Source organism: Anser brachyrhynchus (genome assembly GCF_964034855.1).
Source record: "Anser brachyrhynchus genome assembly, chromosome: 6".
NCBI classification, from domain to species: domain Eukaryota; kingdom Metazoa; phylum Chordata; class Aves; order Anseriformes; family Anatidae; genus Anser; species Anser brachyrhynchus.
Window position 1 is genome coordinate 39,685,441 of NC_137700.1, and position 17,837 is coordinate 39,703,277.

Consider the following 17,837-nt stretch of genomic DNA (forward strand, 5'->3'; position numbering starts at 1 on the left):
GGCCTCCCTTTAGCTTTTAGGTGGGGAACTCTGGTTTACTGCTGAGTGGGAAAACCAGTATACCAAGTGGGACTTGTGTTTGTCGCAGCCCGTTAGTTACCCGGTTCTTGAAGTAAAACCTTTATTTGCCCTTTGAACTTTTCCACAAGTGTATAAATAAGTTAACTGTTGTTTCTGGTAAACTGTTTTGTAGGAAACGTTTATTTTTTTGCTGCTTCTGTGCATTAGTTAAAGAGAATTTGCCTTGCAATTCTGATTTCAAGAAAGAAAGACTTGTCTCATTGTGTTCGCTTTAAAGCTTGTTACAGGAAGCTGAAAGTAAATCAGAACTGAGCCAGAACATTTCTGCCAGGGAGCACTTTGTGTTTACGGACGCTGATGGGCAGGTTTACCATCTCACAGTAGAAGGAAACTCGGTAAAAGATAGTGCAAGAATTCCTCCTGATGTAAGTTCCAATTTTCTATATAATGCTATGATATGGTTCCAAAATTATGGAAAAGTTAAAGAATATGTTTTCAGATTTATTATTTCTGATGTGCATAAAATGAAGTCTGACGTGGGCATTTCATTGCAACAAGAGATAGAGAAGCGATTTCCACTGCTTTAAACCTAAGATTTTTCATGAGGATGACTGACATGAAAAATGCTTACATTGAATAGAATTCTTTCTGTTTTAACTGAGAAGCATTTGTTGTATTAATTTCATAAATATATATATATGTTAATGAAATACTAATGTTGAAGTATTTGTTCCTGTTTGGCTTTGTTAATCACAATATTTTATTCTTCTTCTGAAATGTTTCCAGGGAAGTATGGGTAGCATTACATGTATTGCTTGGAAAGGGGATATCTTGGTTCTTGGAGATGTTGATGGAAACTTAAACTTCTGGGATTTGAAAGCTAGAGTATCCAGGTACGAGTGCAAATTAAGTCTGGCAAGCATGAGATGATGAACGTTAGAATGGTTTTATTCCTTCATCTTTGTCCTTCGCTGTAGGAGATCATCTGTGGTATATGAGGGGAAAAATGCAAGGACTTAAGAATAAAATTTCAGAAAACGCCTACTTTATTGCAATTCTTTACATTTAATCTTTTGTATTTTCAGATGAAGTAACATTTTATCAAAGTTATAAAATCAGCTAGATATCTTTCTCATTAGGTTAAATCTGCAGTGACTTCTCAAAATGTTAAGTACGTAGTAATTTTTTCGGGCATTTAATCTTATTACTTTTCATGATACTTTGGATAGCCATCTGTGCCTGTGTGCCTATTATATACAGATTGTTCTCCTCATTCTATACAATATGAGGATGTGTAATGTTCACAGAAAGGATTTAATTGCCCACAATGTTAGGTATAGAATGATGATAAAAATTCTTGTGCTATTATATTCTTAGGGGGATTCCTACACACCGAAGCTGGGTGAAAAAGATACGTTTTGCCCCAGGGAAAGGAAATCAAAAACTTATTGCAATGTACAATGATGGAGCAGAAGTTTGGGATTCAAAAGAGGTAAACGTGTTGTGTTTTGTTATGTGCTTTTTTGAAAAATACACTTACTGCTTCTGAAAATCAGGAAGAGTCAGGGATTAAGTTTTACCTAGTCATGATTTCGTGCTGACAGTTGTATAATAAAGTTGTATGGCTTTTCTCAGAGGACTTACAGTTCTTCTAAAACATTTTTAAGCTGTCATCAACTGAGAAGTACCTTTCACTCAGAAAGCTGACAGTGTCTCAGAGATGCTCTTTGTCATTCTCTTGTCATGTTTTTGAGACAGACATTGAAGATACCAAAGGGCTCAATATCAGAATTTTAATCTTTGGACAAGAAAGTATTGTTACTGGGGATTTCTTAACTTCTGTGTATATTAAAGAGTATGTGTATGGATTTAATATATGGGAATACCAGAAAGTTAGGTAGTTGTTAATTAACATTGTCTGGCTTCTCATATTATTAAAAAATTCTGTAGTAAAGAGAAATGTTCAGAAATCTTCTGGGGTTTGCTTCTTAGTTCTGCCAGGGGATTGTAGTAACCATGTGGAAGGAAAGATAAATATACTTATTTTAACTTAGCCCTCTGGAGTAAGTTTAGGTTACAAAACAAGATTATTTTTTTTCTGCTCACTTCACAGTGAGTGCTAGTTCCTAACTCAGACACTGAATTTGAGCAATAGGAAAATCTCTACTGATTATTATAGTTGGACAGCAGATATGACCAACAACTGTGAATTGTGTAAGAGGAGCAGAATATTAATTAACCCATGAGTCTCTCCTTCAAGACCATTCGAAGAGTTTTGATGCCATTGGACATTCTTCCAGTAGGTTTTCCTTATCTCTTTCTGGGATGAGAGAAGGAGTTTCCTACATGGAAGCATTTAAAATGCATTAGTGATTGCAGGTGAAAATCTTCCTAAATATCTGTAAAAATAATAGTCTCTGGCCTATTATCCATATAATCCTCTCCTTAGAACTTCTCCTTTGCCAACAACCAGTTAACCATTATTTCCACATTTTTCTCTCAATTCCCTCAGTGCTAATGAAGAGTAATCATGCTCTATAGTTGTTGTACATTACATCTTTCTTAGCTTCATGTTTTACTCTAGAACAAGTAAAGGGAAACAGCGGAACACTGATTGCAGTGGAGGCTTTCTTAATATTTCTTTGTATTTCTTTACATTAAAAATAGTAATGTTCTGTGATATTACAGAACTGTTACAAAATCTCTTAACTACTGGTTAAAATATAATTCAGGTTTTGTTTATCTCTGAGTCTGTGAACAAGTAATCACCATATTCCCATAATGCTACACTCATATTATGTCTAAATATATTTCTAGGCAAGGTCAATATTTATCAAGAAAGTCTATGAAGAGCATGAGTTAATTGATGAGACGTTGCGTCTGCCTTGATGTCTTTATGTTAGATTAAGGGATTGGAATTAACAAGGGAGTGTACATTTCCACCAATTCGCCAAGGAAATCTTATTTCAGAAAAGATGACAAAAAGACCGTTATGCAGCTGTGCTCAGAAGAATTTTTTCTTAGTTCTTGATTGGAAGAAAGTACTAGTTCAGGGCAACCAAGTGCCATACTTCAAGGTTTCTAAATTTCCTACTCTCCAGGGGAGACCATCGTTAAAATGATTTATGACTAACTTCACCTTTTATTGCAAATTGTGTGGTATGCCTCATGGGCATGTGACAGAGTTTTACACTGCATGATGGAGAGCCTACTAAAAATGAAACATATCTCAACTTTTCAAGGTACAAATGGTGAGCAGTTTAAGAAGTGGAAGAAACGTCAATTACCGGATCCTGGATGTAGACTGGTGCACTTCAGACAAAGTGATTTTGGCATCAGATGATGGGTGCATTAGAGTTCTAGAGATGTCCATGAAACCATCATGTTTCAGAATGGATGAACAAGACTTAATAGGTATGTTGATTTCTTTTTTGCTGTTGACTGTTAGATAATTCATTTTGAAAGTGGACAATAAAAATGTTAACCAATTTTAGTAGAAAATAGAATTGTTGAATGCAGACAATTAGGTACCCCTATAGTGTTTTTCATAGTTGCAGCTAAATTTTGTAGGCTTAGGACATGTGGGTGTTTTTTCAGTACAAGCTTAATCTCCTGAGTAAACTATATTTTTTAATATCTTACTTGGAATATAAATTAAAAGAATATCTAAAAAGCATCACTGAAATAGGTTACATTATTTTGAAATATTTGATACGTCAAAAGTCTCTTCTGATATTTGCAGATATGAAAGGAAGTTTGTAGACTGATTCATTGCCTTTTCATAGTAGATTTTCCTACTGACTTCTGAAATATTAATGCTGTTTGACATTTTTTGTCATATGTTTAAGTAGAGAATTTAAATACTTAAAGTACATTTATTTATTTTTTTTACTTTTACATTGACAGTCTGAAGGGACAGACAAACTATGTAGATAAATAGTAAATGCAGGAAATTATGAGTTAGAGAATACAATTTTTAAATCAGGAATCAGTTGAAATAGTTGTGCAGTGAGTTGCTGTTCAAAATGAGTAATGCTTTGTCTAAATTGCTATTATACTTGTCAAATATTTTTATTCAAAGTAGTGTCAACTTTCCTGTAAAGAAACCAAATTAAACCAGATAAATGATCAGCTTAATTACACAGTTCTTTGTGTACCTAAATGATAGTACCTTAAAGATGATTTCCACACATGCGCAATTCTGTTATTGATCTGGGAAACTCCAAATGAAAATTAAAACCAAGTCCTTGCCATGATTTAATAAATTACACTTTCTTTCTGGTAAGCTGCTGGTAAATAATAACCCAGTAACTAAGAAACCTTGCTGGACTGAAAATTCTGTCAGTTGACGTTCTTTGCTTTACTTGTGACAAACCACACTGGCAGTAATAACACAGACTTGCATTCATGCTTGAATATATTTGCACAGAATCTTTACGTAAATAACATTCCAAAGATATACTGCTTTGTTCTACTACTTATTAATTTTCTTCAGCTGGGGGCATAAAAACAAGTTTCAGTGTTGTTTTGTAAGCTGACAGCCTCTTAGGTTACTTTCATTAAAATAAAATATTTTTATTTCAGCTGTCAAACAAGTAATTTGTCATGTTGTTTCTTGGACATCAAAATTCACTTCTCTGTAATCTAGCTGTAGCTTTTAGGCATTTAGCAATATCTTCTTACAAAACCCTCAGAAGTTAATATATTGCAAGACTTAAAACAGCCTGCTGGCATCTGCCTAATGCAGATAGAAGTCTTTCAGTTTCATATACTAAAAAGTGTTTCCCAATTGGTAGGAAAAAAATAAAGAAATTCTGAGTTTTAAAATGAGATTTATCAGAGTAGGTTATCTCCCAGTATAAATAATAGCACTCTCTACCATTCTGTTGAAATATCAATATATATGTAATTTGCTCATATTTATAAATTCTCACATAGCAATTTGAATAATTCTTAGTCAAGTGGGATTTTTTTTAAACCACAATACAGTGTAGCATTGTACATTTTTAGGCCCTCAGTATTGGAATAACTGACTTCCATTTGTTAATTGAAGTAGAGATATATTTTAATGGTTGCAAGTTTATTCTTTTAGTAGTGATGATAGCTGCTTAAGTACAGCAGAATGCTCAGTTTTGGACCTACCATTAACTTTTTGGCCACCTTGATAAAAGGGAGAGGTGTTTCTGAGCTACAGTTTGTTCCATGTCTTTGATGTTGGTTATCACCGGAGAGTGACCTGTGCACTTGACCTCTTGAGAACTCATGTCAAAGTAAGGCCAGGCTGCTCTGCAAGGAGTGATGGAAGAATACTTGCACAGGATCATCCTCAGAGGAAAATGAGATTGAATTACAACAGTCAGTTTCACCAAGAAACATCACCAAATTGATGAAGATAAAACAATATTGATGGATAAATAAGTCTTCGGTATTGTTACCCAAGTCCCATTCTTTCCAAGGCAGCTACTCCAAAATATTCTTATTTTTTTCTGATTCTTACAATAAAGTACCCTATAGAAAATTAAAAAAGGATGAATATGGTCTGTATGTCCTTGAGCTTGATCCCATAACAAAAGGCTGGGGTTTTAACACAGTAGTCTTAGAGTACTTAAGAGGTTCCCTTTCTTTAGAGAAAGACATGGTAGATTTTGAGGGCTTTTGTTAAACACCTTTGCTTTTACTGTTTTACTTTCAGCCCAGGCCATCTGTACAGGTTCCCTAGAACTTGTCTAATCAGGTATTGCCAGGAAATAATTAAATTGCCTCGTTATTGTACTACTGAGGAATGTGGAGTTCTTTCCTTATTTTTTTTTTTTGGTGTTCTAGATAACTGCTTTTGTTGTGAGCATTTTGGTCAGTCCTGCCATGCCTCATTAATCTTCTTAAAGCATGTAGATTCTGGCTATGATGCACGTAACAACAAGATTGTGATGTGGAGAGCTATGGTGTGGGGTGTTGTTAGGAAAACATAATTTATCACAGCCTTTTTTATCAAATAAATGTTCTGTAATGTTGAACTATAAAAATTTAATGTTCTAAAACCAAGCACGCTGAAATAACGGTACGCCAGGATTAAGGTTGCCTGTGATTTAGGTGTCCTTCTGCCTCTATACTGCTATATCTTTTAATTGCAAAATCACATGTACGGGGTTCCTACATCATTCAGTGCATATGGAGTGCAGGGAATTGCTGAATACTTATTTAATAATGTAACTGGTTCATATGTGTTTTACTCCTAAGTCACTGGGTAGCATTTTCTATGGATCATCTAAACCTTGTATTAAATACAGAATTACTGACTTTTTAAATGTGTATGACACAGATAGTACTATAATTTGCATTTTGTCTCTTTGCAAATATAAACAGGTATTTAAGTTCACAACATCCCTTTTGGGCGATGAGTATTAACCCTTGTGGTATATTGCAGAAGCTACAATTGCAAACTAAAAGTAAAATGTACATTGTGCTATATTTTGGTATAGCTGTATGTATTTTCAAGCATGCCTTTGTAGTAGCAGTAATTATCATGTACAGCTGTACTTAATGCCAGTATATTGCATTCCAGAAGTCTGTGACTAAATTCAATATGTAATTCTGAAATGCTCATTTGAGCATGGTTGATAACTCTGTACCTTCTATGAAATGTTGTTGCTTGAATGTAACAATAAGCTTTTATCTCTAGTAACCCATACTGTGGATATGACTGTGTGACTTACGATTTTCTTCTGGTGCTTACAAACAAGGTGGTACATTTTATGGTTACTGAACAGAATATTATTGCATGTTAGCCACTCAACGATGAATCTTTTCCTTTTGTTTCAGAACCTGCATGGTGTCCCTATCTGCTTGTTCCAAGGGCTTCATTAGCTTTGAAAGCATTCTTGTTGCATCAGCCGTGGAATGAGAAATATTCTCTAGATGTTATGAACATGTAAGGAGATGGTTTTTTTGAATCCTACTCCTACATCTTTTATCAGTCTTGTGCAAATAACCCTTGGGCAACCTTCCTCACTCTTTGGGATGGTCAGGAAGATAATAGCTTCACTTTAAAAGTAATAAATAGAAAAGGATTTAAGGTCAGCTGTTGTGTTTCTTTCAACTTTCAATAGCCCTTAGCTATTGAAAACTGATGTCTGCTTTACAGTATTGCCAATCTTTCATTGTTATTTACAGGTTATATTACTTCAGAGAACAGTGTGTTCTCTTCATGCAAAAAGTTAATTTAAGAATAGTTAGAGTTGGTTCCCAGAGTCTAAGTGAAAGTGTCTTAACCGATGTTAATATAAAAGGTATGTTGTTACTTATAGTGAGCCATGTTTCACATCATAGTGGGAGCACCTTTCTGTATCCTTCATTGCATTTACTGTTGGTGATCAGTGACCCATAAAATTTTGTAGCTGCAATAGTTGCATAAGTATATGCTCAAAAGATTCTGCCAAACAAGACTAGCAATATATAAGAATTGCGCTCAACATAAGTAATAAACATAAAAGCTCATATCAAATATTCACTTATTTGGTACAAATAAATGTGAATCCTATAGCAAACAAGTTATTGACCATAAGAGAATGGTAGGTCATGGGACAAACAAAAATGAACAAAAGGAGGTGGAGGAGTCAAATTCTTACAAAATCTTCAGAAAAGGATATGTGGAAATTCGTAATGTCTCCATGCGTCGCAGTGAGGATGAGATTACTGCTAGAAGGGCTAACTAGTTGCAGGTGCTAAGTTAACATACTTTGTAGAATAAGTAAAGCAGAAGAACAGGGTTGAAGATAAGGCTGCAAACAAGGAATCAAAAACAGGAATAAGAGGTTTAAAGTGTAAAGGAGAGATGCAGGACAAGAACATAACTGCTAAGCCTTCAGTATTAGTATAAGAGAAGAAAGTGATTTAATAGTGGGGTTGACTCATTAGCATCAAGGGTAATGAATAAAAGAAAAGGGGGAAAAGAAAGATTGGTTGTACTGAGTGAAGTTGAAAGACAGCAGACAGTCTTCAATTACTATCATGAAACAAGTAACTAGACAAAAATCTTGCAAGAAGTATTTTCTTAAAAATATGCTGGATTGTTTCCGTATATGCTCTTGTGTTTTTTTGACTAATAATAATGCACTTTCTTTACAGATAATACTGTGAGCTTGATAACATAAGAATCCTTTCTTTTTTTTTCTAATTCAGAGATTACCCAGAGAATGAAAATATCAAAAATCTCATTCAAGAGCAGCTGAATTCATTGTCAAAGTAAGAGCTTCCTTATTAACATTTTAGTAAGCTAGTGAATTCAGATAAGGCAAAAAAAAAAATGTGGCAATTGACAACTTAACAAAAAAGAATGTTTTTTACTTCTCTAAATATAAGCTTTGAGTAATGACAAATTTTATTTTAAGTGGTTAATTTTTATTTTCATGTAACTCCAAAAAGTGATTCATTTTATTGAAATCTTATAACTTTATTTTCTCTTATTAAAAGATAAACCATAATACAAAAACAATTATTTTTTTCAAATAGACAAACTTTCTCAAAGTAGTTTGTTAAATACTGACTCAATAGTCAAAATGGACTGTTCTGAATACATATTGTGATTGAAGTCAGTATTGATTTTTTAATGTTAGTTTACTGTAGTAGTGATTGCCAACAAAAGATTTAAAGATACAGATTAAGATTAGTATGTAATTTGTAACAAGACTGTGAGTGGTTGTAGTTGGTTAGGCAATACTCTTGTGATGTACGGTCCTTTCTTGGTCTACACTGTACTGGACACTGCTACTTAAGTACTCCAAGGTTTGTAGCTCAATCAACGCTCAGAGAAGGAAAAGACAAACGCTTCTAAAAAATATTCTATTGAAGATGTACTTCCAGAGTAATGTTCATGTTCGCTGCTCTTCTTACATAGAAAACAGATTTTGGCATTCCATTTAAGCTATGAAAATTGAATTTGAAGCTTTTCCATTTTCCTTTTTGTCTTTCATTTAGTAGGATGGAAAAAAAATAACTTAGGGTATTTTTAGCCAATCTGAAAAATATATAGAAAACCAAAATTAATGCACTGCATAATTACATAATTATTTGTAATTAGTTTTGTAATTTGTAGAGTCAGTGAAGATTAAGTTACAGCTTTGTATACACCCTTGTGGTTGTTTCCATTATTGCAAGAGTAAGGTGTTCCTGACAGACTCACTGTTGGTATTTAAACAGGTAGAGTGACTTGCTCCTTGAGATTTCAGACATGTTGAGTTTTTTCAGTTAGCGCAAGTTGTTTTTTTAAACACATGGCATATATTATGTAACAAATGAAAAAAAATACAGTCTTACACAGCATTTTACATATTACTTACATCTCTTTCTTTTTGCAGTGACATAAAGAAACTGTTGCTTGATCCAGATTTTACTCTGTTGCAAAGATGTCTCCTAGTTGCCAGGTAGCAGATATTCAGATAACTATACCAAATGTTTCTTAATAAAATCCTGATCCTATAAATGCATATGAATTTGTTAAAACTTAAGGTGTCATCTAATTCTGGGTTAACTCAGTGCAATTGCTGGAGTACTTTGTTACACGTGTATTAGAGTATTTTTCAGGACTGAACTTGAAAATTTTACGTTACTGAGACTGTTGCATTTGCTTGTTGGATATATCTTCAGTCAGTCTTCATCGTTCTTTCATAAATGCACTTCTTACATAAATGCTGTAATGTAGTTAACGTTATACTTGTACAGTGACCCAAGGCATAATTCAGAACTTCTCAACACAGAATAGATTATATTGTAAACAAGGGAGGGCCTATTTTTGTATTTGAAATGTTTTTTTTCTGTCATTCTTCTGCCTAAATTGTAGCAAATTTTAGTCTGTCTATATTCAGAGATGCTTTTTCAAGCAATTATTAGTAACTTTATTTAATTTATAGTAACTTTATTTACTTGTATAGTAACTTTATTAGTAACTTTATTTAACAAAACTTTATTGTAGCTTTAAAAGGATATTAGTGATTAAATGTAAAATAATAATTAAAAAGAATCCACATATTTGTAAGCTAGACGTTCAGTGAGTTTATTTATTGTTGTAAATGTTTTTGGCCAACTTCTTACTTACGCAGCTTGCTGAATGTCATGGTATAATCTTTTTGTGTTGTTTGTACCACTGATAATGCAAAATACTTGTGCCCACAATAATGCATTCTTTGGAAAAAGATATTTTAAATTTATAACAATTTTTATGTGAAAAGTACAGTCATATTTCTCATGCTGATTTCTATCTTCTCAGGCTGTATGGAGATGAATCTGAACTGCATTTCTGGACCATTGCTGCCCACTATTTGCACAGCTTATCCCAGGAAAAACCTGCAAAACCAACAAATGCACCTATCCTTCAAGAACAGTTGGTTAATCCATTGGATATATGTTATGACATTCTATGTGAACATCATTACTTCCAGGTATTTCAAGGAGTTAAAAGTAAACCAAAAGCAAACCTAAACAAAATTTAATAAGAATGTGATCAGAACGACAAAACCTCAGCATTGTAGCATTCTTATTATCTTAGAGCTCTTCTTTGCACATATTTAACTTTATAATAAAACATACAACTCTGAATGAATCACTCCCTATTATTTAAAAATAGGAAGTTCTTGGAACTTCTGAAATACTTCCTTATTTTTTAAATCGCTTGGTTCTCTCTCTCCTGTTAATATTATCTTTTTATTAATATTATCTAACAATATTATCTTCTGTTAATATATTTTTTTCTTTTTCATGCAGAAATTCCAACTTGAAAGGGTAAATCTGCAGGAGGTGAAGAGATCAACATATGATCATACCAGGAAGTGTGCTGACCAACTTCTTCTCTTGGGCCAGGTTTGTTGGTAATATTAGAATTTTTTTTGTCCTTCTCTCTCTGTTTTATATACTCACCCTGCTCAGCTAAAGTTATGTTTGTTTTAACTCATGTTGTTTCATAGTTGTCTTCACCCAGTGCATAGTTTTTACTGTCTTAATGCATTACATTGCAGATGCAGTGTAATGACATGGTATATTGTAATGTTTGGTGGTACTTTCTTCAGACTGTATGATTTTTATGGGAACCCAATAAAAATCTTTCCTTGCACTTTGTGACTAGAAAAGAAAAATTGCATTTTGAGTTGCCCAGAAGTAACTAAATAACAATATCGTTGGGATAATTTAGTCTGCACTTAGTATGCTCATTTTATGTCATAATGGATGTGTCTGAGCTGCTCACTGAATGGATGAGCCTGATATGAATAGGCTGAACATAAACGACTTCTATGCCACTGTGCATTTGAGCACGTCAGCAAACATTATATGTAAAAGGTGGCAGAAATACTTAGTCTCTACTATCTGTAGATCATCCGTAAATGCCACTGTATTAAATCGTTGTGCTGGATTTTAATATGTATTTAATGTGGCTTTTCATTATTTCTGTAACTAAGCCATCAGTTTGATTGACCTCACCAAACTGACCTCCCTAAAAGTTAGGTACCTCATAATAATGAAGAGGTAGAGTGATTCATGTAATATATTAATTCCATTCAGAGACAGGTATCTGTAGCTGGTGTAACAAGCCTCCCTGGTTCAGCTGTTTATGGAGAGGCAGCTACTCTAGAGTAGTTCCAAAATACCAGGTATTAAATCAACCTTTGAGATCCTGGCCAGTTTCTATATCTTTACAATTACATTTTTTCTGCTTATTTTAAGGGCTTCTCTTCATTTTATAACTTTGTGAAAGATTCTGTAAACAAGGAAATAAATGTTCTGAATTAAACTTTTCTTTGGCCCATAGTAGAATTTTTAGGCTGCGATTAAGCATTATATTCATAATGAATGTTTAAATGCTGTCCTCACTGAGGATGCTTTACTGAAATAGAACTGTAATCATTACTACCCTGGTATATATATCTGTAGTCTGTTTTTGAATAACCTTCATTGTTATTTGTTCCGTGTCTTAAAAGGGGTAAAAAGACTGTTTAAAAGTGAATATGTTATGGTCAAAACTGGTGTTTTTTTCTCTTGCCAGACTGACAGAGCAGTACAACTACTGTTAGAAACAAGTTCAGAGAATGCCCATTACTACTGTGATTCACTCAAAGCTTGCTTGGTAACCACTGTCACCTCATCAGGTCCATCTCAAAGCACCATTAAATTGGTAGCAACCAACATGATAGCTAATGGAAAGCTCTCAGGTAAAATGTGTGTTGAATTTTGTGTTTGCTTGTATATTAGCAATTCTAATCATTATTAAAGCCAGTAATGCATCTGGGAGAGGAATACTTCCTGTTGTGTAATAGATCTTGCAAGTTGCATGTGTTGTAGTATGTTCTTTCTACAGCATTCAACACAAAAATGAGCGCTAACTTGGTTATGAAGCTCAACTTGAATCATAGAATGGCTCGGGTTGAAAGGAACCTCAAAGATCATCTAGTCCGAACCCCTAGCTTGTTTTGATTAATTTTCATTGGCAAATGTATTTCTGGAGTAATTATCTTAACTGTTTGTTTGCATGGGAAGAGGCTGAGCATGTAAAACTACATATTTTCCACTTGCCTAAGTAAAGAATTATTTAAATTCAGTGTCTTAGTACTGAAGCTGAAATACAGGTTTAGTTTTCCTTCCTGTTCAGAACTTGTTTCTTGCAACTACGGATTAATTTTGCTTGATGTAAGAGATGTACATAATATGGTGATTGACCAAAAAAAGATACTTTCTATTCTGTGGACAATTAACACTAAATGGCTAGAAATTACAGTATGGACAACATTAAAATAAAGGGTTATTTATGAAAACAGTATGATATATACAGATCATTATCTTTTTATGACGAGAAATCCAGTGAACTGCTTGTCATTTGTATTTAGGGCAAAGGTAAATGAACGTTTTGCAAGGTACTTCTAAGCTCTGCAGCCCAAGAAAAAGATGTGGTAACCAATACCCATGTTATATAGATAGCCAGGTGGTAGAATTTAGTTTTTCAACATCTTCATATGCTAAGAAGTAGTATAGTAGAGATCCTTTTGCTGGGGATGAGTGATCTGCTCACAGTATATAGTAACTCTTTCTTCCCCTTATTATATCGTCTATTTTTTATTTTCCAGAGGGTGTACAGTTACTGTGTCTGATAGATAAGGCTGCTGATGCTTGTCGCTACTTGCAAACGTACGGCGAATGGAATCGTGCAGCATGGCTTGCAAAGGTATGTAATTGCTCAGCTTTCTGTGGTGTAGCATAAACGACCTAATTAGTATATGTAGGCATGAAGGATGCTGCAGGTGTTAAGTTCTCCAAAGTTCAATCAATCAATATATCAACTAATATCATTGTTTCTTTCCATATGTTAAGCTATAACAAGCCAATCCATTTAGCTAATATTCACAGGTTCTTCAGCCTTTTGTGACAGGATTGGGGCCTAAAAATGGTTGGAATACACAGTTTTCTAACTTTTGGATTTATGAAGTTGCATATAGTCACAGCAGCACAGAGTTCATTGTGATCTGCAAAAACCCATTCCTGGAAATGGATAAATAATTAGGCAGTGATTTTGTGCTGAACTCCATGTAACGTGTGTGCTGATTTTAAAGTTAACACCAACCACATACATTTGCACCAACTTCTGTTTTACTATGGCAACCTTATTAAAGTAAAAGTACCTAGACTTAACATTACTCTACATTACAATACTCTACATTAAATTATGTAATGGGCAGGAGTCACTATGGATTATCTTTCCGTGTGCCTAAGAAAAGTTTCTGTTGTTTCTCCTGCAGAAAGTATGGAAAAAAAACATTCTCAGATTTTCTAAATGAATGATTCCCATTCATAAGAAAAATAAAGAAGTTTTGTCTTTTAGTCTTCAGTAGATAAAGATTCTTAACTTCTTAATACTTGAGGTTTTAGTAAAATCTTGTGGTAAAAAATGATGTTAGTCGTGTTTAAAAGTCAGAGGACCTGAGTGGACTTTTTATATCTATATAATTTTTCTTTATTATATTTGCTCAAGAGATTAGTATACTATTTAAAATAAAATCAGTAATTTAAGATGATTTTCCTTCTGCCCAGAGGACTGAAAAAAGTGAAACAAAGCTCTATTTAGTTAGCAGTTGAGGATTCAAAATTGTCTTTCCCATCTCTTAAAGGTTCGTTTGAATTCAGAGGAGTGTGCTGATGTGTTAAAGCGTTGGGTAGATCACCTTTGCTCTCCACAAGTCAACCAGAAGTCCAAAGCCATTCTTGTCCTCTTGTCACTTGGATGCTTTACAAAAGTTGCAGAGATGTTGCACAGGTAAAGCTGAAACAAGACAATCTGTATTTTGTCTTGTCTAAAACTGTTATTTGAGCATTTGTGACTCAAAAGTCACAGGGAAGAGAGAGAGTTTACAGTTTGATTTCTGACATTTGTTTCTATTTGAGTGTGTTTTTCTTTAATGAACTTTAACCTCAGCAGTGTGTCATTTCTGTGGGCTTGAACTGAGCTTTCTGCTGCAATTTCAGGAAATGCACTGGCATTTTAATTTACTGCAGACTTTAAGATTGCTGGCACCTTTTGACCAAGCAGTAACAATTTATAGTAGCTGTGATTATTTCTCAGTGAGTTGAGCCTTGATCTTTCAAAACTATTACATCAAATGTCAGTTTCTTGAGTGCAAGGAGGAAGGGGGTGTACAAGACGCTTGGTAAGAGGGCAGTGCCAGAGTTATGGGTGCGAGGGCAGCGCAAGTTCCCAGCATATGGGAACAGTGTGGGTTGTTCCTACATACTGCCCAGGATCAGTGTAGCAGCATTCACTACTATGAGAAAAGCACTGAGAGGTGTCATGATGTAGTGATGCTTAAGGCCTATGAAGCACAAAAGTGCAAAGAGCAAGGTAGAGCAATACTGGAAACTGAGAATAGTGTGTGATGGGGGGCGTGTGAGTATGTGGCAAAGGGGCAGCTAAATGGTGGTACTGATTATCCCTGGCGATGTTCAGAAGCGCTGGTCAGCCCTCCAGATTCACCACTCCAGAGCTATGTGCAAAGTTTTTGAAAGCCTGTGTGCAAGTGTTTTGGTGCAGTGTCCAGGAATATTTTTCTGTTTTTCTGTCCTAACAAATTATTCCTTTCTTTTTCCTCCATTTTACAGCATGAGGTACTTTGATAGAGCGGCTTTATTTGTTGAAGCTTGTCTGAAGTACGGGGCATTCGAAGTTAATAATGATACAAATATCCTTTTTCTGAAATCCTGTTCATGCATCTGTGTACTTGCAGACAATTTTGTGTGAACTAATGTTAGATGAACTAATCTGCACAGGAATAGAACATCCTATTTTTGTTTTCCAGGATGTGTGCATGAAGGAATTGTAAGGAAATAAGTGAAAAGGAATCACTTGCATAAATCTGTAACAACTCTTCCTCCTGATGCTCTATGAGGCCAGTGGTGCTGGAAAACAAAAAGTAAAAAAGAAAAAAATAAACATAGGAGAGAAAAGAACAGATGATAAAATGTTCTTTGCAGAAGTCAGACATTGTTACTTTAACCAAACTGATATTACTATATAGTCTATCTTCTAAACACTAGCTCAGGAAAAAAAAATTCCTTCATTGACAACATACTGTTTTGTTGACTTAAGTCTTTTATGAAGGAATCAGTTCTGAAACAGAGAAAACACATAAAATTAAAGGTCAAGATTCAGGATGATCTGAAAATATAGTAAGTATTACAAAAGATATCTATGGTATTCTTCATTACAGTCTGCACTTCTAACCTGGTGTTCTGGAACTCTGAACAGGTGCTCTACCATTTTTATTTAGGTATATCCAATAAATAATAATGCTTATGTAGATAATCCCTGATTTGTGTTTTATGGAGTCATCACTGATGTCAACTTGTAAATTAAGAAAGCTAATAAGTCATGTAGATAACTCCAGACTCATCTAATTAGTGACCATGAGCTAACAGTTTAATTTCTTTCGCAATTTATGATGTGTTACGATAGTGCTTATGCTTATCTGAAATTTGTCTGTTTCAGTTTATAGCAATTCACACATTGTCTGATAAATGCTAATATACATACGATAGTAGAATTTAAAGCAACACTTTTGTCTGTATTTTTGCTGAGAAATATTGGATTAGCACAATTAGCACTTTCAACTTGGGAGAGCTAAGGGGTAAGTTTGAAAAAAAATATATGTAATTTTATTTTTTCATGTTTGTTTTCCTTAATACTTCATTTACATAAACTGATTCATGCTGTATATGCAGATTATGCCAGGAGCTTGAAGCTTCTGGGCTTTAAGCAAGGAGCCCTTATCTTTGCCTCAAAAGCTGGAGAAGCTGGTAAAGATTTACTGATGGAGCTCAAACAGCCTGAAGAGGAAGTGACACAAGACTAACAATTTTACCCTCACTGTTAAGAGGAAACTTCCTGTCAAACTGGGTTGTCAATCAGATTGATACTCCACTGTGTGAAAATGAATTTTCTCTGGAATCGCTGTAATAGTTCACGTGTGTGATTTGAGCAAATGTTGTTAAATTTGTGTGGAGGCAAGATTAAGAACTGTTTTATGTTTATTTTTAAATTGTCTTCATTTTCAAGAGAGGGGAAAAGAAGGCTATGATGAAACTATACAAGAATATATTCAACTTTTTCAACTATAGTACAAATCAAACTTAAAAATATGCTGAAAGAGTTCTATACCTGTGTAAAAGTCTACTCCATTTACTTCTAAAAAATCAAATCTTTATAGTTCTTCACTACTGTTGTATTTATATGTATAAATAATTCAGTCTGTACTGTAAAAATATAAATATATTTAAAGAATAAATATAGATCACAAAACACACTGTTCTTTACTGGAAAGTCATGGATTCTCAAATCCATTTTTTCTCTTTAAAATTTCTGTTGTTTTAATTGAGTTCATTCTATTGTCATTTTCGTAACTGGTTGGAATGGAATCTTTTAACAAGTTTATTTACAAAAGGCTCCTCACATTCCAGAAATTCATGAAATGTCCTTTTCTCTTTTCCCCAATTAAGTCATTGTTATATTCTCTATTGTTCTTAAGTGTATGCTCCCTGCACGCTTTAGGGATTAAGTTCTGCCTTGTCTTGACTGGTTAATGGGATCAAAGAATAGGAAAATAATCCTACCTCAAAAGCAGTAAGATGGGCTCCTGCATTCAGGAGGCTGCTGATGCTCTCTCCGCAGTTACTGTTTTATTTGCTGTTTGAATGTGTCATGAATTAACAGGCAGAAAAAATATTGGATGAAGTCAGAATCGTTGGATTTTAAATACTTTTTATGGTAAACACATCTCATGGTCCAGATACTTAAGGATGCCACCGACAGCATCTTTCCTCATTTTTGTGCCAGTATTTCAGCAGAAAGAAAACATCTTCCCACAGTATTGTAATGTTTAAATGCTTTTTTTTCTTTGTTGTTGTTCTTTGTTAGATGTATCTTTTCTATTTATTGAGATTCCACAACTGAAGAGTGTATGCTAAAGTTAAATTGCACTTGCAAGTTGAAGATTGTGGCATGTGAAAATTAGTCTTGGCTAAAAAAGCTTTCGTCTTTAAATGAAGTTGTTGGAGCTACTGAAGTTTAGTGAAAAGAATCATATCCTGCAAAAGGTTTCCCCTTTAAATGCAATTCTAAGGTTTTTCTACTTATAGTAGTAGCGTATTTGATTCCCCTTATGTTCAAATATTTGTAAAATGCATATTCTACACTCCTTCCTAGAGGTGCACCAGCTTCATTACATCTCTTCTGTAAACCTTTTAAATCAAATCTAAAATGGGATTTCTGATGAAATTTGAAAGGTTAGGAATTT

The 17,837-nt window shown here is 34.1% G+C and overlaps 1 protein-coding gene across 5 annotated transcripts in view; it reads left to right on the plus strand.

Annotated features, from left to right (window-relative positions):
* Window positions 1–16,843, plus strand: part of WDR11 (WD repeat domain 11) — a 42,568-nt gene extending 25,725 nt beyond the window's left edge. For all 5 annotated transcript variants that reach the window (XM_080596554.1, XM_080596553.1, XM_080596552.1 and 2 more), the window contains 14 exons: window positions 299–446; window positions 808–914; window positions 1,399–1,513; window positions 3,264–3,435; window positions 6,841–6,949; window positions 8,200–8,262; window positions 9,375–9,440; window positions 10,283–10,454; window positions 10,777–10,872; window positions 12,050–12,215; window positions 13,125–13,222; window positions 14,163–14,308; window positions 15,148–15,227; window positions 16,240–16,843. In XM_080596554.1, the coding sequence (XP_080452680.1) occupies window positions 299–446; window positions 808–914; window positions 1,399–1,513; window positions 3,264–3,435; window positions 6,841–6,949; window positions 8,200–8,262; window positions 9,375–9,440; window positions 10,283–10,454; window positions 10,777–10,872; window positions 12,050–12,215; window positions 13,125–13,222; window positions 14,163–14,308; window positions 15,148–15,227; window positions 16,240–16,397 (1,696 nt within the window). In that variant the 3' untranslated portion in view covers window positions 16,398–16,843. The remainder of the gene's footprint in view (window positions 1–298; window positions 447–807; window positions 915–1,398; window positions 1,514–3,263; window positions 3,436–6,840; window positions 6,950–8,199; window positions 8,263–9,374; window positions 9,441–10,282; window positions 10,455–10,776; window positions 10,873–12,049; window positions 12,216–13,124; window positions 13,223–14,162; window positions 14,309–15,147; window positions 15,228–16,239) is intronic.
* The last annotated feature ends 994 nt before the right edge of the window (window positions 16,844–17,837 follow it).